Source organism: Pygocentrus nattereri, chromosome 27 (assembly GCF_015220715.1).
Source record: "Pygocentrus nattereri isolate fPygNat1 chromosome 27, fPygNat1.pri, whole genome shotgun sequence".
NCBI classification, from domain to species: Eukaryota; Metazoa; Chordata; class Actinopteri; order Characiformes; family Serrasalmidae; genus Pygocentrus; species Pygocentrus nattereri.
In genome coordinates, this window is record NC_051237.1 from 19,274,647 (window position 1) to 19,301,353 (window position 26,707).

At 41.8% G+C, this 26,707-nt stretch overlaps 1 protein-coding gene across 2 annotated transcripts in view; it reads right to left on the minus strand.

The window, feature by feature from the left end:
* Nucleotides 1–26,707, minus strand: part of rftn1a (raftlin, lipid raft linker 1a) — a 46,378-nt gene that overhangs the window by 4,969 nt on the left and 14,702 nt on the right. For both annotated transcript variants that reach the window (XM_037535548.1, XM_017684334.2), the window contains exons 3-6: nucleotides 11,972–12,155; nucleotides 10,942–11,053; nucleotides 5,997–6,573; nucleotides 4,302–4,505 (exon numbers count right to left, since the gene is read on the minus strand). In XM_037535548.1, the coding sequence (XP_037391445.1) occupies nucleotides 4,302–4,505; nucleotides 5,997–6,573; nucleotides 10,942–11,053; nucleotides 11,972–12,155 (1,077 nt within the window). The remainder of the gene's footprint in view (nucleotides 1–4,301; nucleotides 4,506–5,996; nucleotides 6,574–10,941; nucleotides 11,054–11,971; nucleotides 12,156–26,707) is intronic.

A 26,707-nucleotide genomic window follows, 5' to 3' on the forward strand; every position in this document is an offset into this window, starting at 1 on the left:
TAACAGCAATAATTAAATGGAAAAAACGTGCATCACCAGATCAAAGTATTTAGAATAAACATTGGTAACCAATAACTACGATTAGAAGCCTACAGTGACCACAGGATAGCATGAATATGCAAAGAACTCAAAACAGTGTGAGGCAGGTAAAACAGTGCCTTGGACTGAGCATGCAAAGGCATCAGTCTCATAAGCAGAGCATGTAGGTCAAAGATCATTCAATTTTACATTTTATTCTAACTTTCTGTTAAACGTTCATTAGATGTGTAATTGCCGTACAAAAGAGCCAAACAGATGTGGAAATTTTTTTTTTAATTGTAAAGATTGTGATAGGTTAATTGTAAACAGCAATTTACATGTTTCACTTTAGATATGATATTCTGTCAAATTTCAAATTTTAAACCTAAATTTTACATTCTGTAATTCCTTCTAACCTAGCCTAATGCTAACCCAGCCCAATTCTTCTAGCCTTAGTTTGTATGTAATACATCAATAAATACATAACTAGAAAAACATGTCCTCTCCTTGGATCACCACCTTATCGTGGTGGAGGGGTTTGCGTGCTTGAATGATCTTAGGAGCTATGTTGTCTGGAGCAAAAGCTCCTGGTAGGGTCTCCCATGGCAAACTGGTCCTAGGTGACAGGTCAGACAAAGTGTGATCCATAATAACCCCTATGAACACAGAAAAACAGGACTTGTGTACCCTGCCCGGAACAGGGTTACCGGGGCCCCACCCTGGAGCCAGGCCTGGGGGAGGGGCTCGCCAGCGAGCGTCTGGTGGCCGGGCATTTACTCATGGTGCCCGGCCGGGCCCAGCCCGAAGGAGTTACATGAGTCCCCCCTCCCATCGACCCACCACCAATGGGAGGGGCAGTAGTAGGGGTTCGGTGCGTTGTGGATCGGGCAGTGTCCGAAGGCGTGGGCCTTGGCGTTCTGATCCTCGGTTGCTGAAACTGGCTTTTGGAACTTGGAACGTTACCTCACTGGCGGGGAAGGAGCCTGAGTTGGTGCGCGAGGTTGAGAGATACCAGCTAGATATAGTCGGGCTCACCTCAACACACAGCTTGGGCTCTGGGTCCAATCTCCTTGAGAGGGGCTGGACTTTATTCTTTTCTGGAGTTGCCCATGGTGAGAGGCGGCGGGCAGGTGTGGGCTTTCTCATAGCCCCTCGACTCGGTGCCTGTATGTTGGGGTTTTCTCCGGTGGACGAGAGGGTAGCTTCCCTACGCCTTCGGGTTGGGGAACGGGTCCTGACTGTTGTCTGTGCTTATGCACCGAACAGCAGTTCAGAGTACCCAGCCTTCTTAGAGTCCTTGGGAAGGGTGCTTGAAAGTGCTCCTCCTGGAGACTCTATTGTCCTCCTGGGGGACTTCAACGCTCACGTGGGCAATGACATTGAGACCTGGAGGGGTGTGATTGGGAGGAATGGCCTCTCTGATCTGAACCCGAGTGGTGTTCAGTTTTTGGACTTCTGTGCAAACCACAGTTTGTCCATCACGAACACCATGTTTGAACACAAGGATGTCCATAAGTGCACATGGCACCCTAGACCGCAGTTCAATGATTGACTTTGTAGTCGTGTCATCGGACTTGCGGCCATGTGTTTTGGACACTCGGGTAAAGAGAGGAGCTGAGCTGTCAACTGATCACCACCTGGTGGTGAGTTGGATCAGGTGGTGGGGGAAGATGCCGGTCAGACCAGGCAAGCCCAAACGCATAGTCAGGGTTTGCTGGGAACGTCTAGCAGAAGAACCTGTCAGATTGATCTTCAACTCACACCTCCGTCAGAACTTTGACCAGATATCGGGGGAGGTGGGGGACATTGACTCAGAATGGGCCATGTTCCGTTCCTCCATTGCTGAAGCGGCTGACTGTAGCTGTGGCCGTAAGGTAGTTGGTGCCTGTCGGGGCGGTAATCCTCGAACCCGGTGGTGGACACCCCAGGTGAGAGATGCCGTCAAGCTGAAGAAGGAGTCCTACCGGGCATGGTTGGCCTGTGGGACACCAGAGGCAGCTGGCAGGTATCGACAGGCCAAGCGATCTGCGGCTTCAGTTGTTGCCAAGGCAAAAACCCGTGTATGGGAGGAGTTTGGTGAGGCCTTGGAAACTGACTTTAAGTCGGCTCCGAAAAGATTCTGGCAAACCGTCAGGCGACTCAGAAAGGGAAAGCAGTGTGCCACTAGCACTGTATATAGTGGAGATGGTGTGCTGCTGACTTCGACTGAAGACGTCATTGGGCGGTGGAAGGAATACTTTGAGGACCTTCTCAATCCCACCGACACGTTCTCCAGTGAGGAGGCTGAGTCTGGGGACATGGGAATAGGCTTGTCCATTACTGAGGCCGAAGTCGCTAAGGTAGTTAAGAAGCTCCTTGGTGGCAAGGCTCCAGGGGTGGATGAGATCCGCCCTGAGTTCCTCAAGGCTCTGGATGTTGTGGGGCTGTCTTGGCTGACACGTCTTTTCAACATTGCGTGGACATCGGGGGCGGTGCCACTGGCTTGGCAGACTGGGGTGGTGGTGCCTCTTTTTAAAAAAGGGGACCGGAGGGTGTGTTCCAACTACAGGGGAATCACACTCCTCAGCCTCCCTGGCAAGGTCTATGCAGGGGTACTGGAGAAGAGAGTCCGGCTTATAGTCGAACCTCGGATCCAGGAGGAACAGTGCGGGTTCCGCCCTGGTCGTGGAACACTGGACCAACTCTTCACCCTCTCCAGGATTCTGGAGGGTTCATGGGAGTTTGCCCAACCAGTCCACATGTGCTTTGTGGATCTGGAGAAGGCATTCGACTGTGTTCCCCGGGGTATTCTGTGGGAGGTGCTTCGGGAGTACGGGGTACATGGCTCTTTGCTACGAGCCATTCAGGCCCTGTACAAACAAAGCTGGAGTTTGGTTCGCATAGCCGGCAGTAAGTCAGACTCGTTCCCAGTGAGAGTTGGACTCCGTCAGGGCTGCCCTTTGTCACCGATTCTATTCATAATTTTTATGGATAGAATTTCTAGGCGCAGTCAGGGGATGGAGGGTGTCCGGTTTGGTGACCTCAGGGTCACATCACTGCTGTTTGCAGATGATGTGGTCCTATTGGGGACATCAGGCCGCGAACTTCAGCTTTCGCTGGATCGGTTTGCAGCCGAGTGTGAAGCGGCTGGGATGAGAATCAGTACCTCTAAATCCGAGACCATGGTTCTCAGGCGGAAAAGGGTGGAGAGCCCTCTCTGGGTCGGGGATAGGCTCTTGCCTCAAGTGGAGGAGTTCAAGTATCTCGGGGTCTTGTTCACGAGTGATGGTACAAGGGAGCGGGAGATTGACAGGCGGATTGGTGCTGGGTCAGCAGTGATGCGGGCTCTTTACCGGTCTGTTGTGGTAAAGAAAGAGCTGAGCCATAAGGCAAGGCTCTCGATTTACCGGTCGATCTACGTTCCCACCCTCACCTATGGTCATGAGCTTTGGGTAATGACCGAAAGAATAAGATCGCGAATACAAGCAGCCGAAATGAGTTTCCTCCGCAGGGTGTCTGGACTCTCCCTTAGAGATAGGGTGAGAAGTTCAGTCATCCGGGAAGGACTCGGAGTAGAGCCGCTGCTTCTTCACGTCGAGAGGAGCCAGCTGAGGTGGTTCGGGCATCTGGTTAGGATGCCTCCTGGACGCCTCCCTCGGGAGGTGTCACAGGCGAGTCCACCTGGGAGGAGACCCCGGGGAAGACCCAGGACACGCTGGCGCGACTATATCGCCCAGCTGGCCTGGGAGCGCCTCGGAATCCCCCTTGGAGAGCTGGTGGAAGTGGCTGGGGAAAGGGAGGTCTGGGCTTCATTGCTTAGGATGCTGCCCCCGCGACCCGAACCCCGGACAAGCGGAAGATAATGGATGGATGGATGGATGGATGAAAAACATGTTTTAAACTTCTATATCAAGTTTCTGAATATTTGTATTAACTAATAAACCAAACTGCCCAGACTGTTATTAGCAATGTAACTTCTTCAATTGGAAGTAACATATTTAAATTTGAGAAATATTGTCACACAGTCAGATACCAACACTGAACAACCTCGGTCAAATTGCATATTTCGTTGATTTTCTAGGTTAACATATCACCTACAGAGAACAAACAAATGGCTTTTTTCTGCAAATTTTAGTGCACAACTTGGATTTATTTGCTTTTTACAACTTAACATGCATCTTAAAATAGCATCGATTTAAAACTCAATAAGAGACACATTACAAATGCGTCAGCTTACAGGTTACATGGGCTTACTGCGCTATGTGCAGCTATTGCCGCCTTTCATCCGTTGCTAGCTGCCATACCCGCATCATCTCCTATATGAAAGTAGCCATCAATGAGTTGGGCGCCGCTTCTGAAGTGCTGGGTCATGTGATCAAGCCAGTGAGTGTCGACTGTAGTGATCAGCCCTGCCTCCTCGTGCACCTGCAGTGGAATTCTCAAAGAATAGAACCTTGGCGACCCAGAGAGCACCACAGCATGGTTATAGAGAGCGAACACCTGCACACCTACACAACACAGAGAGACTGCTGGTCAGAGGGAAGGTACAGTCACAGCAGCAACACTATCAGCTTGATCTTTCACTCAGAAGAGAAATCTTTCAGTAGGAAAATTTGTCAAATAAAAAATAAGAAATGTGCCACAATTCCTCCACACAAATCTCCCCAGATCTTTCAGTCACTGTTCCTCACTTGTAGAAGTTCAGCTTTACCTCAACCTAGAGTTTTTCAGTGTGGTCGAGATCAGGGGCTGAGATGGTCACTGCAAATGCTTCATCTGTTTAGTAAATCAATGTATTCTTTGTCCTGCTGGAGCTAACAATAACCAATCTTAGGGTCTTGGTAAAGGCAGACAATATAATATCCTATACCAACTATAGTGGCAGGCAGTTTTTTCAATTTCAAGCACATTTCTTACACCATGCAACAAATATTCTAATTTCTTATAACATCTGCCTATAAAGTGATATACTCTCACTTGGTAAATTTACTTAAAACAAGAATTATCTAGAAATAATGTAAATAACCTAATAATATTAATAGAATCTCAGTGACAAATTTTAGATACATCTGCCAAGACCTCACTTTTTTAAGTGTACATTTGTGGCACAACAAAAGAGGCTTTCTCCTGCAATTAGTAGGGGTGTCCACATACTTTTGGCTATTCAATTGCTAAGATGTAAACAAAGCCATTCAGAGTGGTGCAAAGCAAATTGTAGAGAAACTTGCTTGTCTGTGTAGTATTGACAAGAAACAGGGTTTGCAATGTCTTCAACATAAGTATAGCAATTTTATTTATTATACAAAACAAGAAGTGAACCCACAAAGTGCCTGAGGTTTTTAGTTGTAGTGTTAACAGTGAAATAGGGGTAAGATTGTAAAAAAAAAAAAAAAAAAAAAAAAAAGTGTTTTGTGGACACTTCTGTATCTCTCTGCCAGAAATTGACTAAAGAAACATTTCAGGCCAAAACCTTATTTAAAAAATTGTAAAACCATGTCTCAAGCACTAGGCTGTGCACTTAACAATTTCATGTAATAACTTCATGTGAGGTACTTCTGCCTCTGGTTTAGACATCTGATTCCTATCCCTTCTGCTATGAATAATTCTGACTCTGTATGTTTATCTAGAGTATTTCACATCAAACTTCTTGGAATGACTTTGTTTACGCCTTAATGACTTAAATCTTGCAGAAATTCTATAAAATTTGTGGAATTCTCTCTCAAGACCATTGCTCCACCTTTAAAGGTACATTTACATTGTTTATGCCTTGGGAAACAAAAATTTACCTGTGCAGTACATTTTTCTCTGACAGTGTGTTCATAAGAATTTATTTAAGTCTGGCAGTAATTAAATAACATGGTTTTTGACAAAGTGTTTCATTTTAAGAAGGACTTGTACATTTTTAAATACTTTTGCTCTCAAAACTGCAGCACAATATCATGCTGACGAACAATAAAGCTAAAACACAGAGAAAAGCAAAGTCACAAACTATATCTCACGGTTGAGGGACTGGGTGGTTCCAGGCTGTTTTCCAGCTTTGTCAGGATTCTTGATCCACTCTGGGTTCTCTGGCCTTTGGCTTTCACTGTTTGCCTGAAGGGGACAATCCCCTTCAGCCAGATTTGGTTCTGTTGAGCTGGATCTGGGCTCATCTGTTCTGTCTTGGTGTGTGTCGTCCTCTGTCCTCTGTCCTCTGTCTCCGTCCTCTTGTCTACCAGCCTCAGGGTATTGATGGTCTGAACTTTGGTGTTGAACAGGAAAAGACTTCTGGTGATTCTGGCATTGGCAGGTTTCTTGCTCTTGCTGCAGTCTGGCCTCACTTCCATAGTCCTGGCTTGGAGAGGCCTTGTTTTTATAGCTCTGCATTTGGTTGTCCTCATTCTTGCAGTGGTTGATATGTTTGTCCTGGCTGGTTGGGCTGATCGCTGGGGCTTGTGTGTGTTCGTGTATGGGGGAGGGACTGGAGTGAAGAGAGGAGAGTTCGTCATTGTCACCGTGACCCAGAAAACACGGCCCCCCACCAGGCTGCTGCAGAAAGCCCACAAACAGGACCCCTGAATCAGCCAGGTCCTGCACCTGCAGGTGTCAAAATCAACAGAGAGAAAGAACCTTCAGTAGGGGTGTAAATCTCTGACCTCACAACTATTAGATTCATATATGACTCTTTAGGAAACTGTTCAATCTTACATTTAATCTTTTATTTCGGCAAAAATAGACAATGAAGCTATACATAAGTTTTTTATTTTTGTGTTTGAAAGTAGCCAGAAAATGTTGGCCAAAAATTAATGCATACTGTACTGAACATTATGATAATCAATTATAATCCATTTTAAAATGGATGTAGACTGTTGCAATATGATTCATTTACACCCTTAACACCCAAAGTCAAGAGAGACATTTGCCGCTGCCTCTTGAAACACCAAGTAGTTTGCAAAAAAACAGTGCATTAAAAGTGCACTCTGTAGTGCAGTAGACAAAGTCTAAGTGTGTGGTTTGGGATCCAGCATCAGATTAGGCAGCGACATGCTCATTACACATCTCCAAGCAAAGGTTCAAGGTATTTCTTGATCAAGAATGCATTTATTGAGGTAAGCTGACGGTGGCTTCTCATTCGCCAGGTTCATTCTACGTTTATATTTTTACCTTAATGTAACTGAAGCACCATTAAAGTTTGAATGGAAGTTCAAATACAAAGATGATGTGTAAGAAGCTAACTTCAGCTTCACATATATGCATGAGTTTATTTTTAAGAGCTTTGGCACTGGTAGCCACTTATTAGTTCTTGTAAAATCTCATGGCTTGGAGTTTTCTGAACATTGGAGTTTTCTGAATCTTCTCATAATGTTTTCTGGAGACTGCACCTAAAGTGTCCACCTTCTCATGTTTTTCATGGTCATATTGATGTATTTTACACCGTCTTGATCCACTTGCACGGTTGTAGCTGCAGCAACAGTGACAAGATCACAGTCAGTGATACAGCTTCCCTACCCAAATGGCGACGGGATGATCTTAATGACGTAATTGAGCAATTCATTTTATTTCTTTTTCTAGTTGTCATCATTTTAACACTGTAAAGTTTGGCAAGTAGGGGCAGCAGTGTACTCACTGCTCGATCTCAAACTCTACCAACGGGCACATCTATTCTCACATCCAGACTCATGCTGAATGCTGCCATTTTATTGGCTCCCTGCTGAAAGATATTCATGAATTAGTGTTACATGTATCAATATCTAATGTTATGTGAATGAAGTACTGGTAGACAGCGGCTTGATTTTTTGATGACACAAAAACCAAACTCTACTGTGTAAAAACTTTAATCTAACATGTTAAAAAGGGAAAGAGCCTTCACGCTGTGATTGTTAATAAAATACTCTTACATTCATGCAGTTCAGAAGCATTTGAATGTGGAAATCATGATTAGAGCTGCAATAAATCTCTGCAGGAGAATCAGAAGGAGTTAAACTAAAATGGACAATGATCGGTGAGTTGGACAAACATATTACTCTCCATCATCCTTCCTTCCATCCATCCATCCATCCATCCATCATCTTCCGCTCCGGGGTTCAGGTCGCGGGGGCAGCATCCAAAGCAACGTTTGTTTGTACAGGGCCTGAATGGCTTGTAGCAAAGAGCCATGTACCCCGTACTCCCAAAACACTTCCCACAGAATACCACGGGGAACACAGTTGAATGCCTTCTCCAGATCCACAAAGCACATGTGGACTGGTTGGGCAAACTCCCATTAGCCCTCTAGGATCCTGGAGAGGGTGAATAGTTAGTCCAGTGTTCCACGACCAGGGCGGAACCCGCACTGCTCCTCCTGGATCCGAGGTTCGACTATAAGCCGGACTCTCTTCTCCAGCACCTCTGCACAGACCTTACCAGGGAGGCTGAGGAGTGTGATTCCCCTGTAGTTGGAACACACCCTCCGGTCCCCTTTTTTAAAAAGAGGCACCACCACCCCAGTCTGCCAATCCAGTGGCACCGCCCCCGATGTCCACGCAATGTTGAAAAGGTTTGTCAGCCAAGACAGCCCCACAACATCCAGAGCCTTGAGGAACTCAGGGCGGATCTCATCCACCCCTGGAGCCTTGCCACCAAGGAGCTTCTTAACTACCTTAGCGACTTTGGCCTCAGTAATGGACAAGCCTATTCCCATGTCCCCAGACTCTGCCTCCTCACTGGAGAACGTGTCGGTGGGATTGAGAAGGTCCTCAAAGTATTCCTTCCACTGCCCAATGACGTCTTCAGTCGAAGTCAGCAGCACACCATCTCTACTATATACAGTGCTAGTGGCACACTGATTTCCCCTTCTGAGTCGCCTGACGGTTTGCCAGAATCTTTTCGAAGCCAACTTAAAGTCACTTTCCAAGGCCTCACCGAACTCTTCCCACACCCGGGTTTTTGCCTGGGCAACGACTGAAGCCGCAGATCGCTTGGCCTGTCGATACCTGCCAGCTGCCTCCGGTGTCCCACAGGCCAACCATGCCCGGTAGGACTCCTCCTTCAGCTTGACGGCATCCCTCACCTGGGGTGTCCACCACCGGGTTCGAGGATTACTGCCCCGACAGGCACCAACCACCTTACGGCCACAGCTACAGTCAGCCGCTTCAACAATGGAGGAGCGGAACATGGCCCATTCTGAGTCAATGTCCCCCACCTCCCACGATATCTGGTCAAAGTTCTGACGGAGGTGTGAGTTGAAGATCAATCTGACAGGTTCTTCTGCCAGACGTTCCCAGCAAACCCTCACTATACGTTTGGGCTTGCCTGGTCTGACCGGCATCTTCCCCCACCACCTGATCCAACTCACCACCAGGTGGTGATCAGTTGACAGCTCAGATCCTCTCTTTACCTGAGTGTCCAAAACATATGGCCACAAGTCCGATGACACGACAATCATTGAACTGCGGCCTAGGGTGTCCTGGTGCCATGTGCACTTATGGACATCCTTGTGTTCAAACATGGTGTTCATGATGGACAAACTGTGGTTTGCACAGAAGTCCAAACACTGAACACCACTCGGGTTCAGATCAGAGAGGCCATTCCTCCCAATCACACCCCTCCAGGTCTCACTGTCATTGCCCACGTGAGTGTTAAAGTCCTCCAGTAGGACAATAGAGTCTCCAGGAGGAGCACTTTCAAGTGTCCTTCCCAAGGACTCTAAGAAGGCTGTGTACTCTGAACTGCTGTTCGGTGCATAAGCACAGACAACAGTCAGGACCCCTTCCCCAACCCGAAGGCGTAGGGAAGCTAACCTCTCGTCCACCGGAGAAAACCCCAACATACAGGCACGGAGTCGAGGGGCTATGAGAAAGCCCACACCTGCCCGCCGCCTCTCACCATGGGCAACTCCAGAAAAGAATAAAGTCCAGCCCCTCTCAAGGAGATTGGACCCAGAGCCCAAGCTGTGTGTTGAGGTGAGCCCAACTACATCTAGCCGGTATCTCTCAACCTCGCGCACCAACTCACCTCACTGGCGGGGAAGGAGCCTAACATTCCAAGTTCCAAAAGCCAATTTCAGCAACCGAGGATCAGAACGCCAAGGCCCACACCTTCGGGCACTGCCCGATCCACAAAGCACCGAACCCCTACTACTGGCCCTCCCATTGGTGGTGGGTCAATCGGAGGGGGGACTCATGTAACTCCTTCGGGCTGGGCCCGGCCGGGCACCATGAGTAAATGCCCAGCCACCAGACGCTCACTTTTCATAGGGGTTATTATGGATCACACTTTGTCTGACCTGTCACCTAGGACCAATTTGCCATGGGAGACCCTACCAGGAGCTTTTACTCCCCACTACAACATATCTCCTAGGATCATTCAAGCACGCAAACCCCTCCACCACGATAAGGTGGTGATCCATGGAGAGGTATTATTTACCATTATGTCTGGACAAAATACAAACGCTCATGTTTACTTTTACAAAATTAGTGATGCTCAAAGGTTTGGACTGTAGTTTACATCCTTCCTGCAGTATCTCCAGTTAATCACCAGCTGGCATCAGGCAAACTCTTTAGCTAAAACATCTGCAGAAGTGCGAGAAAAGGGTAATCAAACCTTTTTAATATTGTCTTACTGGTACACTCACACAGTCCTCTCCCCAAACACACACACACACACACACACACACACACTAAACCATCAGTAAATGTCACATGGCTTAAACATCCTCACATGCAACCACACACGGTCAAACACAGCTTATCGCTATATAAATGTCATTACCAAAATGGCAGAAAGGTTATGGAATAATGGCGGTCACAGACAGTGAATGTGGGGTGTCAGTCACTTTCTCTAGTCCCCTGCGCTTCATTATTTCATCTGCACTGTTCCAACTGCATGTAACGCATAACGAACTGGCTTTGCTTTGCATGTGAACTGAAAAAGAAAACGAGCGCCAGGTCAAAAATATGACAAAGAAAAAGATCCAACAGGCCTGACCTTTTTCACATAGCCCTGAATCACTCCCGGGTCAGGTGCTTGAAGGCCAGAGAAACAGACGTCTGTCTCCAGACGAGGTCTCACGCATTTCAGTGTGCCATTCTCTGAACAGCTGTAAAATAAGTAAAAGTGAATAAATAAATAAATAAAGTGTGATAACTAGCATGCTAATATAGCATGTTAATCACATTACAATGTTAATGAAATTGGTGAAATCTGATTACAACTTCCTCACCAACAGCAGTTCATTTATAAACAAAACGGACAAAATAGTAACAAAAAACAGTTTCTCAAGACAGAGAGGCAAAGGAAATGGGGGGGTGGGGGGGGGGGGGGGGTTATTTTACCCCTTCTTGATTTTGGTAGCGTTAAAGGTGACAAACTGTTTATCCTGTGATCAATGTGTTTAACTGTTCTTTGTACTTGTATGAGAGTAAAAGTGACTACATGTATGTATGTATGTATGTCTGTTTTTGTTTCTCAGAAAACATGTAATGTAATTTTTTTTTTTAAACTAAGTACATAAAAAAGCTTTTTGGTTAGTGAGGTTGAGATTAGGGTTAACTTTAGGCTTAGGAAATCCTTATTTAATATAGGTAGTTAGTTATATTACATTCCGATTTGTAATAGTTTACATGTAATAATTTGTGTGTAATAGTTTTATTAAGATTAGAATGAAAATGTTAGATTATTTTTTATGTTTAGTATTATATATATATATATATATATATATATATATATATATATATATATATATATATATATATATATATATATATATATATATATGTTGTCTATAAAGTAACAAGTAAAAAACTGTAAAAACCTTAAGTAATTATCAAGGTCAAATACTTGCTCGTTAATTGTCTTCTTGTTACTTTTGCTATCCCTTTGCTGCTGTAACACTGAGAATTTACCTGTTGTGGGATTAATAAAGGATCATCTTTTCTTATTTTTAGATATACAGCGTATATGCATGGCCACACATGCTGATACTGTGCAGAACAAGTGTGCATGTGAGGGTGTGCACCTGTTTGTCTCTCTGATGAGCACTGCACGGTGTAGCTGCCTTTGTAGGTTTGCTCCAGCAGGCCCGCACGAGTGAACAAATGGATGAACAGCTGCCAGGATAAAACCCTGCTGATACAACTCGCACACCTGCACAGGTAACTCTCTTACAGAGGACAGACACAGCAACGACGACACTGCCACCTCTGAGAGAGAGAGAGAGAGAGAGAGAGAGAGAGAGAGAGAGAGAGAGAGAGAGAGAGAGAGAGAGAGAGAGAGAGAGTGTGAATATATATGTGGTAATTTGATTAAAACATTAATTTATTCATTGACACACTGATCTTTACACATCATCTTGAGTGAGAAAGGTCTCAAAGGAACATTCCACCCACAAACCACTTCATTACTTTGAAACAGTCACACGATATTCAGTGCTAGCTCATTTTCCATACATAGTCTTGGTAAAATTCTCATCTTCTTTGTTTCCAAAGGAACCAATATTATTTATAAAATTGCAGCGTAACACTTTCTAATGTTATAGCTTTGGTAGCTCTTATTCATAATTATTCTTCACTAGCAAGCATGTTTTTTTCCAACAGTAGTTCATTTTCAAAACTGCCAGTATGTTAATCACTGTTAAAGCTACAGACTTAGTTTTGGTCTTCAATAATATAATACACTTACATTTGCATTATTACTGCTTTTCACTTCACTTGCCCAGTTTTAGATTTGCCACTTTATGCTGGTTATAAACATTACAAAGGATATACATGAGCACTACATTTGTGCATATTGTGTATAGTGATGGGCCGATCCAGTGTTTTTCAGTTCCGATCAAATACATATATACATAATTTATAACTGCCAATACAGATACCGATACAAATACCGATATAAGGGCTCTTTAGTTTATTATCATTGGTACTGTTTAAGGTTACATAATGAGGCTGAAATAGACACAGCACTTAGAAGAGTACACACATGCATTTATTATAAATGCATTCCAAAAGCACATAAACACAATAGATTTCTTTCATATCAAATATTTAAAACACTAAACTGAAATAAACATCTTATGTATCAAAAACCTTTCTAGTATGCTAAATACAACAATATGACTGCATGATCTAAACAGGTCACGTATTGGGGCAACTGCAGCAGCAACATCTGTGGAAGGATTTCAAATGAAAACTTTGGGGGAAAAAAAGAGCAAAAATAAAGTTAAATACTTTCAGTTTAAAAGTGCTTTCAGTCAGTTAATGTCTGTAACAGGCAACAAGGAGGAAAAGCACCAGCTGTAATGTTTTCTTTCAAGTTAAATATTTAAGGTGCAAAGCTAAAATAAACATCTTTATTATCAAAAATCTTTGTAAAAAATTTGTAAGAATTTTCTGCATCATCTAAACAGTTCAAGTATTAAGAAAATTGTATCAGCAGCAGCAGCAACTTCAACAAGATTTCAAATAGTTGAAATAACAAAACTAAATAGAAATGAATACCTCCAGTCAGAAAAAGGCTGCTTCCTACGTTTTTGCTGTTTGGCGTTTCCAAAGAGAAAAATCTCCACACAACGGACACTTTTCAGCCAGCTGCAGACTGAAGCTGCTGGGGGTTCAAGGTAAACTGTGGAACTGGAATCCGGATCACTGGTGCGTTTCGTGTTAACGTTATGGCACGTTTATTGTCCAGCTCAAGCTGCGGACTGGAAAATGGATCAGTAAGTGGATCGGCCGCATTTGCCCGATATCCGATACGTTAAATTACATCAATATCGGCCCCGATACCGATATTGTATCAGATCGGTCCCATCTCTAGTTGTGTACAGTATTTATAAATGTGTGTACACACACACACACACAAAATATTGCCAAAAGTTTTCACTCACCCATCCAAATAATTGAATTCAGGTGTTTCAAATCACTTCCATGGCCACAGGTGTATAAAGCCGAGCCCCTAGACCTGCAGACTGCTTCTACAGACATTAGTGAAAGAATGGGTCGCTCTCAGGAGCTCAGTGAATTTCAGCGTGGTACCGTGATCGGACGCCACCTGTGCAGCAAGTCCAGTCGTGAAATTTCCTCGCTATTAAATATTCCACAGTCAACTGTCAGTGGGATTATAACAAAGTGGAAGTGATTGGGAACGACAGCAACTCAGCCGCGAAGTGGTCGGCCACGTAAAATGACAGAGCGGGGTCAGCGGATGCTGAGGGGCATAGTGAACAGAGGTCACCGACTTTCTGCAGAGTCAATCACTACAGACCTCCAAACTTCATGTGGCCTTCAGATCAGCTCAAGAACAGCGTAGAGAGCTTCATGGAATGGGTTTCCATGGCCGAGCAGCTGCAGCTGCATCCAAGCCTTACATCACCAAGCACAATGCAAAGCGTGGAATGCAGTGGTGTAAAGTGCCGCCACTGGACTTTAGAGCAGTGGAGACGTGTTCTCTGGAGTGACCAATCACGCTTCTCTGTCTGGCCATCCAATGGACGAGTCTGGGTTTGCCGGTTGCCAGGAGACGGTACTTGTCTGACTGCAATGTGCCAAGTATAAAGTCTGGTGGAGGGCCCTTAGTTCCAGTGAAAGGACCTCTTAATGCTTCAGTAGACCAAGAGATTTTGGACTATATATATATATATATATATATATATATATATACACACACACACACACACATTTTTTTAAAAATGTATGTATATATTCAGGATACAGTTTGTTCCCCCTTTACAGCTATAACAACTTCCACTCTTTTTACAAGATGTTGGAATGTGACTGGAAATTTGTGCCCATACATCCAGAAGAGCATTTGTGAGGTCAGTCACTGATGTTGGATGAGAGGGCCTGGCTCGCAGTCTCGTTTCTAGTTAATCCTAAAGGTTCAGATTGCCAGATAGAGAGTTCACAGAATGTCTTTCTACTGCTCAGTGGCAGTGTGCTTTACAACACTCCCCATTGTGCTTTTGATCTTAGGTTTGTTTGTAGTTCCTTGGCCATGAAACCTCATTTCGTGAAGCTCCTAATGCACAGTTACTTTGTTGATGTTACTTCCAGAGGCAATTTGGAACTCTTTAGTGAGTGATCTAACAGAGGATAGGCAATGTGCACTTCAGCACTTGCCAGCCCTGGTGTGTGTGTTTGCATGGTTTACCGCTTCATGACATAGTCGTTGATGCTCCTAGGGTTTTTCCAATTTCACAACAGCAGCACTTACAGTTGACAGGGACAGATCTAGCAGGACAGAAATTTCACAAACTTGCTTGTGGCAGAGGTGGCATCCTATGACATTGCCACGTTTAAAGTCACTGCGTTAATGAGTACGACTCGTTCTATTGTCAGTGTTTATCATGAATGCATGACTATGTGCTTAAATTTCATCCACCTGTTAGCAATGAGTACCAAAATTGTCTCAAACAGTAGCAGGCTAGGTACAAATACACACTCAGCAACCACCTCATTTGAAGCAAGTGTACATTTAGACACTATAGCTCATCTGTTAGGGTGCTCAATTTGTGCTAGTCATCCTCTAGCCTTTATCAGTTGCCTGTGGACCACAGAGCAACTCTTTTCTGGACATTTTGGGTGCTGGGCCACTCTCAACCTAAAACTGACTGATCTGTCTAAAACCTTCAGCAGCACTGCTGTGCCTGATACACTTGTACCAGCACCACACATACTACCATACCAATATCATGAGTATAGCCCACCTCTCAAATACCTGGTCATCAGTACTCCTGAGTTCAAAAACTGACCAATAATGAATGTACAGAGTGGTTGATCTACTGTACACGAGAACAGATGGGCTACCGTCTGTTACTGATCACCTATACTGCCTTGCTAAAGCATTCAAATCCTTTTTCTTCAGCATTTTGAATGTGAACTCACTTGGACAATTTGTTCTTTTGTATTTAGTATTCTTGTGTCTTTTTCTTATGGTTCACAGTTGACCAATAATGTTTACACACTTATTTTTTAATCTAGAAAGTCGGGCAGTTACACTACATGTCCAAACATACACAGACACCTCTTTAATTACTGAATTCAGCTAATTTAAGAACCACATATTGATATATTGATACAGGTGTTCAACTGCAACCAAACATCTTGTATAATCTCAAACACTGTTCTGTTGCTTGCCAATGATACTTTAGACATTATGTACGCTGGCAATAAACAAATTCATTACACTGCGGTGGCTAGATATAACAGTTTTCATTGAAACCACCCCTTCAGTAACACTTACAATTTAAATGTATATATGATGTCTATGAACGTATATATGTATATATGATGATGTATATGTAAATGTATATATGATGTATATGAACCAGAGGCTAACCAGCTCAGGGTCAAAATCAGAAAATGTGTTAATAGGGTCCCAAAAATTGTGGCATATATTACGTTAGCATGTGTAATTCTGACAGCACTATTTATTTTGCATTCAGAAAGTGTTGGTAACTTTCAAAATTTGATATGTACTGGACACTAAATAAGGTGAGTGGAGCTCATGAAGCAGCCAGTGAGTGGAAGTGCAAGGGAGCCTTTTTTAATAAAGTGGATGTCCAGTCTGTGGCCCACACTGGAGTTGCACATTCATATCTTGATACACAAAAATTCAGGTAACTGGTGTGTCAGGTTCCCCATTATGACCAAGCAGGGCAAGGCTCGTCACCATGGTAACCCACTTGGGAGTGAGCCGTGTGAATGTGGGAGAGATGCAGACCGAAAGACAGGTTTTTTTAGTGCTCTACTCCAAGAGCATTAAGGGACTCGGGGTAGTTAGCATAGCTATTATAGCTGAAGCGTGAGCAATCAGTAGATTAGCAAAGCATACATGAGGTTAATCAACTGATAAGTCTGCTGAGAATTCCTGCATGTATGTGTGCTGCGATTTCATCTCATCTGCATGGCTCTCTGGAGAAAATCGCAGCTAATGCGTTCCCAGAAGACAGACAAGAGAGCGGGAGGAAGAGAGAAAAAGGAGGGGGAGCGAGAGGTGTGAACCGTTTCATTTTCAGTCCATCCTGCCAAATAACAAATCATCTAATCTGTTCACGTGCTCACACTCTAACACACACACACAGACGCTGAGAAACACACACACTCTTTCTGCAACAGTTCCAAATGAACTTCTAAACAAGGAATGGAGGACTAGGGCAAGAGCTTGGTGCGTATTTCACTTCGACTCACAGTCACAAGCAGCCCGTCACTGAAGAGACTTAAATCTGCCTGGGAGCCAGTGGCTACTTACTCAAGACCACCATTTCATTTACTTCATTAACAGTCAAACCAGCCTTTAAGTACAAGTTATATCTTTCTCAGCATCAGGAAAAACCTCAACCTTTTACCTGCTGATCCAGAGGTAGATCACCAGAACTGATCCAGAAATCTGCTCCACCCACTAGCCTACATTTGCTGCGACACGCACTTTCATACTAGCTGTTTAGAACCTTTGAAGACGACTGTAATTGGTAATACAGCTTTCTGTTTAATACATTCATACATCACTTTTATGCACTACTGTGCAGAAGTAAGAGACCAGCCTTCATTTATTTAATTTCCAGTTAAAACAGCATCTAGTAAGGGGTTCTTTTTTAAATATGTTTAATTACACAGAAGACTCAACAACTAAAGAATCATTTCCTAGCATTTTGAATGTCTAAACTGGCTCTTCAATACAGATTCCATTTGTTTTTGAAGAAACACTCAGTTCTCCAAAGAAGTCTGCCGGGACATTTTCCCACACCTTTAAAAATCAGTGTTAGAAGTTTGTTCTTCACAATACAAGTAATCCCAAACAGTGACTGACGTTGAGGTCTAGACTCTGAGGTGGTCAGACCATTGTTCTGTGACCAACAGCAGTTTCTTTGTTCGATTTGTACATTTTCTTCTTTTCTGTCAATTAGCTTTTCTCAGTAACTGCTTCTTGAAAACTACACATCCATTCAGAATGATAACACTGAGCTCAAAGTAGAAAGATAGAAAAAAGTTTGTTTTTTTTTAAGATTGGAAGCAAGAGTGGAGCTTGATTTCCTCTCAAAGATGAATGTTTGCTTGATGACAGATTTGGTGGTCTGTTAGGTCTTGCATGGTTGTGAATTTTCCCATTTTCTCTATATCTTTTAATAATTTGTTTAAATTGCAGTTCTGAAAACCTCTGTTTAACGTTTTTCTGCTGACTTTCTCCTTTCTCATGCAAGCGGATTAAATCCATTCAGAAATAGCTCCTGAAAAATAACTTGCAGTTTGTGGCCACTTTGGAAATTAAATGAAGAGTGGTCTCTGACTTTTGCACTGTACTGTATGTCAATCATCCTCATGGTGGTTGTCATATAGCACGTTTATGGCAAGGTTGACATGTAATATAGATGCCATGAGAATAAAATGCAATTAGCCCCTCAGTCTGTTACAAATAACCCCACCTATGAGGCAAGCTCAAACATCTGAACTCATCACTTTTCATCTGAACTCCTCACTCATCACTCTGAATTTCAGAGACATTTGGCTCTATATGTAGCAAAATTTGTGTCACTTCCATAAAACACTTTAATTTTGCTCACATAATTTGAAAACTATTTTGAAAAGTGTATTAGATTGTGCCCCTCTTCATCTAATGGAAGAATGTGCCCTTTTGATCCATCCTGAAATCAAAACGGACCTTTTTTACTTGTCAGTTTATGTCTCTGGAGATAAAATCTTTCTTCAAAACGCAGTGACTTTTGCCCACCTCTTAACATCTGATTATTTGGCACACATCACCTAACAAAAGTGCTCAGCTAGCTAAGAGACCCTCACTGACACTGCTTCATGCATTGTCTGCTTATATGCAATTTAATGTATGCAAGGGATGCATTTATCTACAAGGCAATACATTCAAATAATAGTTTCTTCTGACACTGCAAGAACACAGCAGTCTGGCCACATCCCCAGTTACAACACAAACACATACAAATATGCACTGATGTGCCACTACGTGAAGCATAACTACCCAAACCTCCTTATAATCCTCAAGAAACGGTGAAACTAAAGCATCGTAGACTTTATGATCTTAATTAAAGGATATTAGTCTTAATTAAGGCACTTCATGATGGCCATACAGCAGTAAAGGAATGCCACCTCACAGCAGAGAAGTATTGCTAAGTGTCTAAACAGCATATTCTGCAAAGACTCCAAGGCCCTTTTGTATGCGCATGTTAGAAAACATTCCTCTATAACTGAATGCTGCTGTATTTAGGAACCATAAAACTGCTGCTGCACACAGTGCTGTGCCACACAGTGCTGTGCCACATCCCAAAACAGTGCTCTACTGTAAACCCCCCACACACACTACTATGGAGCGAGATGGCAGAAAGTGACACCTTACCCAGGCAGAAAAAAGTGTTTAGTGAACACAGTGCCATCACACCTCTCCATTTCTCACATAGACTCTCTGAAAAGTCAATAAGCTTGGGTCTGTTCCAGGCTGGAGTTTTGGGGGTTCAGTGTGCAAATCTGCAACCTACAGAAACACATGAGTTGTTAAGAGCTAATGTGGTAACCCTACAGAGGTATGCCCAACATGGAAAAACCCATTAAGTGGTCATTTTTGTAATAATATCCAACACAATCATGCAAAATCCACTTCGCATACAGTAAAAAGATGCAGAATAGTTCACTATTAAAATCGCATTTGCACTTTTCCCTTACCCCAAATGTAGTCCATCAGCCAAGGCATGTTTGTTGTCCAAAGTGCAAGTAAGTGACAAGGCTCTCAATAGCACCCAAACAATAAACAGTATTAGCCCAGTAACAGAAGAAAATGCTGGATGCTCAGACACTGGAGTGGAAACAAGTAGAAATCAGATCAGATTCTGAAATGAATTTAACTGGAAATATTACAGAATTACTTGTAGCACTACATGCAAAAACATGTAAAGACGGTCAGAGGATAATAGCAGCCATGTGATGACAGAAGCTGCATACCAACTTTGTTAACATAAATAGGTCGTAGGCATGGGTACATCATCCATTTTGGCTTAAAACTGTTTTATACGGTATCATTTATATCAGGTGCCACTCTTCTACAACTATTTTTTTTTAACATTACCGCACTTTTCTCCCGTACCGTCCAGCACATGTATCCTAATTTAATTCTTAATTCGTTTCATTGCTTCTCTTTTAAATCTATTCTTTTAATCATGTTTTTAATTTCTATAGTTCTGCATCTTTTTCAAATTTAGCTTGAATTATCTTTGTATTTTCTCATTTATAAAGCACTTAAGTGACCACAGTGTATTAAAAGGTGTTGTACAAAAAATAAATAAATAAATAAAAGTATAAAGAACTTAATCTTGCCTTTTGCTTGTTTCTCTTTCCATAAGTTAGTACAGTACAAATATAAAGTAAACTAATGTAAAGTAATTCATTGGATATTCTGATAAGTTAATGAACTTTGAATTTTCTGCCATATTAGCATGCGCCCCACATTTATTTAATTAAATATCAGTGTTTAAAAGTAGAAATTTTCCTTAATGGTGTAGGATGCGTCCAGGCAAACCGGGCATGGCGGAACAGTCTCAAGACCAGTCATACTTCCACACAAAACGGCAACAAAAATAAATGTTTCAAATGTTGCAAAATAAAAGTAAACATTGTGTATTTTTAGGCTAATCAAAGCCATGTGAACTTGCACACAGCCCCAAACTACGCATGTTTTCTTTTTTTTGCAAATTTTGAAAATGCGCTAAAACAAACCAAAATCAAAGAATTTATGCCAGAACAAGGTGGAACAGCAGAATATCGCTAAAGTTGAATGCAAAACAGGGATGAAAAACAGATTTTTAAATAAACAATGACATATCAAGCCGTTAGTCACGTGATTTAGCGATTCCTACAGATGCTCAGAATGTGGCACAAAGCATTTTGAAAGTTGTCTTTGACATTCTGAAATGCCTAATCCAGGGTGTTTCCAGATGCGACACGGAATTCTTTGGGGTGGCACAGAGATTTCAGCCCTCATTAGGTGGGCCACTGCTTGTCCTACGCAGCAGTTAAAATGCCTCCATCTTGCCCGCTTCCATGCAGCCCTTATTCAAGGTAGCCTACATCATCTAAAGTTTCTTCGCAGTTGCAGTGGATGGAAACAAGCAAAAAAAAAAAAAAAAAAAAAAAACCTCCAAAGAAAACAAACAGCATAGCAGCTTGGCTTCACTACTAACATTATTTTCACCCGTTTCAGCATTTTATTACTAGCTAATTACTCTAAGACATCAAGTCAGCTGAAATTAATTTAAAGCCAAACAGGCTGAGGCATGCTGACACGAGTTAGTTCATGTGTTTTCTTTTTTCTTATATCATATTTGTTGCTTGCCTATTTGCTTCAACAAGCAGCCAATAATTGTCAAGCCCGTCCCACTCAGCCAGCCATTACACCCACTCAAATAACCTGCTGACCCACAGTGCCTCAAAATTAATCCTGCCAGCAAATTATTTAGCAGATTACACTGGTCTTGTGGGTGAATTTGCCTTGTGCAGACATCCATCATGCTAGCAGTGGTGTACTTAAACAAACCAGCAGTAATTCATACAACTTTTGTATGAATTTTCAAGCAGCTGTAAACATGATCTTTACCTTGTGTGTTCCAGTTTTTCAGTAAATTGTTTAGTAAATATTATAAGACGAAGTCTTGGAGACTGTTGAGCTGTTTTTTTTTTTTGCTGTTACTTCGTAACATGTTTGGTATAATATGTTAGGAATGGTTTGGGGCTGTTTACTATGTATATATGCAATTTGTAACTGCAAACATATTGCTTTCCTTGTTGTTTGGCTAACAAAGAAAACAGCAAAATGTTTCCCTAAAAGTACTATAAAAATATTGCAGTTCCTTTACTGCAAAGAGTATTTTAAGTGAATTAAAGAGATCTGGTTTTATATGATTCGCTATGTTTTTCTTCTCGTGGGGTAGTAGGGTGTAGTTTGAGCAAGACACTTTAATAGTCATCATAAATACTTGAAAAACATCAGCTTGGTACTCAATGGAGGTTTCAGTAGCAGAGAAGAAAAAAGTGATGCAGGGTCGACTGTTGTATAAGCTTCTGAATTGGGAGTGTATAATCATAATTTCAGTCAGCCTCACAGACACGGCACAAAATTAAAGAAGCATCTCTCAAGCACCAAACATCTCAACTGATCTACAGATGGGGTAAGGCAAAAGTTTTAGTTTTATTGTTTGTTGAATTATATGTATATATATATATGTATGTGGCTATCAGATAAAATATTACCACGAGGACGCAATGCTTGTCATAGTATTTTAATCTGATCAAATCAACGATCAAACTGTGCAAGCCAGTCACATTTAGCCAAGAACCATAATAGCAAACCTATCGGGGACAAGCCGCGTCACAAATCTTTGAAAAACTGTGGCCACCATCCTCTAAATATTGATAGGTCATAAATAATAAAGTGTGCTTATGATTCGCAAATGGGACATATTGGCTTCTTATGCCTGTATGTTTGCGGTTTGTTTGTATGCAAGTGCTTTCATTAGTGTGTAATACCCTGGCACTGAGTGGAATTATTGATTGAGACAAAATTAAATTAAAGTGAGATTTTGACCGTGAATCCGGCTCAATGTCACTCAGACGACAGGTAGTGATATCCTCTCTCTCTCTCTCTCACTCACATACACAAATCCAGAAGCTCAGGAATGAACACTCCATCTCCAGGATCAGGTAATCCTTTAAGAATGGCTGGCTGTTTGTTCCCCTATCGCCATTTTTTAAAGTCACTCCTTTTCTATTTTTGCCTGTCACCTTCAACGTGGCCATTATTTCTAGACGGCCAAAAAATATCTAAACCAAAACAAACATTTAAACTAAAAATGCACAGATATCAAAACCATACCAGATATAGAAGGGCTTTTCAAACTGCATTGTAGACTACATATAAAAAAAGTTCTTCTTTGTCCTCCCCATTATAGTTATTGGGAAAGGGCTTTACACATACAAGAAATTTCAACACTATATTATTAATACCATCTTTTTGTTTTCTTGACAAATACTTGCTTACAGAATGTTTACGTGACTGTGAGCTACGGTGACAAAACACCTTCCATTTCCAGCATTTGTAACCCTATAGAAATAAACATTTCTCTGTAAATGTTAATCAAGTTAAATGTCTCAAATTCTACATCGTATGAATAGTGGTGTATTGGCAGATTTGTACATGAAAAAATGTGCTTTTTGACAGACAAAGATTAAAATAACATCTTAAATTCAGTCTTTGCCTGATGCATTCTACCCTGTGATTTACTTCACTGTGAGGAAAAGGTCGTTATATGGGGGATTATCTTGTACACTGATGAAAACAGCATTCATTGGCTGTCTCAGTACATGGGAAGGGTAGAAGGCGCAGCCGTTGTTCGGCAGTTGGGAACTCAACACTGGCTGCAGCACAGTATGAAGAGACCACAGGCCAGACTTAAATTTTTGTTTACATTGAGAGTCAGATACAATCACAAAATCATGAGCATGCAGCAGCGTTTAATGCAGAAACCACTTTGTAAGCAGCTTGTGAACCCGTTTGCCTTGCTAAAAAAATGTTTAATAATTTCCTCTAGCCTGGTAACGGGGGTTTCTAATTAGAGATGTACATGTGTAGTAATTGATATTTGTAAGAGTATCTGTAAGCATTGCTCAACATATTTGGCAGAGACGTTATAATGGAGGATACAGGTAAATGCGTGACATCTGTTTGTAAGGAAAGTACCACCCTTTAATTGAAAGTGTCAGCTGAGTGCAGCACGAGTGCAGTAATCAGAACAGCCTGAAAAAAGTTTCTGTGCTCACTATTTAAGCCAAATGATGCAAATTATTTGTGAGACGTCTTTTTCCCCAATTTTATCAGTGATTTCAAAAGGGTAATTTGGCTTTCAGTTTCGGGGTTTTTAGGTCCCTAGGTTTTAAAGTTTGCAGGTTCCTTCACATTTAAAGGGCTCTGGTCTTCTGGTATGACTAGAAATAACTGCCCAGCAGCGTTAACAAGATGGCTGCCAAGGGGACAGACTTTAGTATAAGCACTGCAAGGAAGGACATCTTGTTTGAGTAAAGAAGGCAGCCTCTTCAGACAAACTAACAAGCTAAAAAGTGTCACACTGGATGCTGATGAGGACTCGTCTTCTACGCTGTCTTTTCTCCTCACGTCATTATTGACACAGCAATGTGAATCACAGTAATAAAGTATAATCTGACGTTTGCAAATATGAGCAAAACGATTGTTTCACTTAATTTTTGAGCCTGTAAATGTTCCTGCAATGAAATGCAATGAATACACAAATATTTTCAGTGATTTCATCATTTCTGGAACCTCAAATGGTTAAACAATGAGTATTCAGTTAACCAAGTACTCAAACATCTCTGCTTTCAAAGTCATTTAGCACCAAGCAAAACAAAAGTCTGTTTGCAGTAATGTGACTACACTACTGTTTAACACCGTTCAGTCTGAACAACGTCTGCGAAACTGCAAATGCGAGAGTGTAAGTATGCAGCCTCTGTGAGTGGGCGTGGTTATTTGAGTGGGGCAGGAAGCTTGCTTGATGTGACGCAGCATTAAGAAGCTAATCCAGCCAGTAGACTCAGCTGTGATTTGTAAAAGGGAAATGCAATATGGCAAAGTCTTAACAATTGTGACATGTATATGGCAAATGAAAATGCAGGGTGCGTTTAATGTAAGACAACCACACGTTTTTTTTTTCTAAAGTGGAGCTTGACTTGGAACAGTTCTTTCACCCTCATGCTAAACAGAAGACTAGTGTAATCTACAGCATTTTGTAACCGTCTAATTAGAAGAAAAAACTAAATATCTTTGAAGCATCTCTCACAAGGCAATGTCATGTGTTTTATTGGGTGCCATTTGTTTGAATGAGCCCACTTTACTAGCCTAATGCTATTCTATCTGGCATTAACTGAAGGTTAATTTTTATTTGTTTAAAGTCATTTAATATTAATTGTAACATGGACACGAACATCTGGGTAGTGATACTTTAATATGTAGCTGCTTAAATTTCTCTTGAATATTTATTGTAACGTTCATGCTTTCTAATGTGTACTGATCTGATTCATTAGTCTTTTGATATTTGAGGCTCACGCATTTACTGTGGCTCTCAATGAAAGCATTCAGATTTCCAACTCGCCACAATTGCTGGTTCTCAGTGTTGAGTATGAACTTTATGGCTGCAGTCTGGACCAAATGAGGTTTAGTAAATGAAATTGCAGGTCTAATCAGAGAAGAAAGGCTCTTAAACTTTAGCCAACTTTGTTACGCCAGTGTGACACGTTACACAGTAATTTTACAGGACTGCTGCCACCAACAGGTGAAAGGTACAACTGCAGCATACTAGCTGCCAGGCCACTTATAACACACTCAAACAGAAGCAGGCCAATTCAAATCCATCTGCAGGTCACATTCAGTCCTGGGGCTGGACTTTGCACAACCCTGCTTTATCCCATATGAATCAACCAGTCAAATCCCTCACAAATGACTAGGCTTATCATGATCAAACTGACAATTACTTGCCATTTAAACTTTTCAGATTAACAATTTTTGTTTTGAAAGAATTGCATTAATCACCTAAAAAGGCCAACTTGGCTGATTGCTCTCGCGCCTGCTAGCTGTCAAACATGAATAGCTCCCAAATAACACCAAACACAGCCCAAGCTCAAATAAACATTACCTCTCACCGCCCTCGAAAGGCGTTACAGCGTCTGTTAGAAGCTGAAATTTTTATAATTTTCTGAAGGCCATGCGTTTTCTAAAAACATGTACTGAGGCATGTGGTCTCAATATTGAGACGTGGTCTCAATATATGTGTTTTCTGCTTTTTTTATTTCCATGAGATTGCCTCAACCAAACTGATAAAAAAAAAGTTAAATTCCTTCTTGTGACAAACACAGTATAGCCGTGTAAAGTAAGTATAGCCTATAAAATACATCAGTATTTGATCTTCAGGGAAAAGAGTATGTATTTTGTAATAGGACAAAAACAGTCCACATTTGACTTTGCAGTCATTTATTGAAAGAAAATGAACTAAACGTTAGTTGTCTTTTGCTTTTTCTAAAATCTAGGAGAAATTTTACCCATTCCTCCATGCAGAATTTTTTGCAAATGTTTAATGGTTGAGGGGGTTCTTGTATGTACACAGCCCATTTAAAATACCCAGAGTTTTGAACAGTTTTTCAATGGGATTCAGATCTGGGCTTTGACTAGGCCATTCCACAACCCTCCATTTCTTCCTTTTGAGGCATTCTTTGGCACATTTACTTGATTCTGATAGAAGTTAAAGTTCTTCTGCCTCAACCTTTTTAAAGATGTTCTCATCTTTTGTTCAAGCAATCAGGTACGAAAGAGTAAATATGGTTAATTCCAAGAATGCAAGTTGGCTAGGCCCTGGGGCAGCAAAGTGTCCCCAAACCGTAAAATTTCCACAACTATACATATAAATATATTGTTAGTATGAGGTTCTTTAGACCAAATGCTGTCTTTGGTTTTCACCAAAATTGGCTTTGCTGCTATAATAATTTGCACCTGATTTCAATTTAACAAGTTTGAAGAAGTGACATGTAAAAGGTGTAATTATTTTACACCTAAGAAAATGATGAATGGAATGATGTTAGTTGTTGTAAAGGATGATGTCATTTGTTACATTATATCACCTTTATCCATCAACACTGTTTAAATTAAGACTTGTTATCTATAATTCTAATGCTGAAAAGTCCAAACTTTT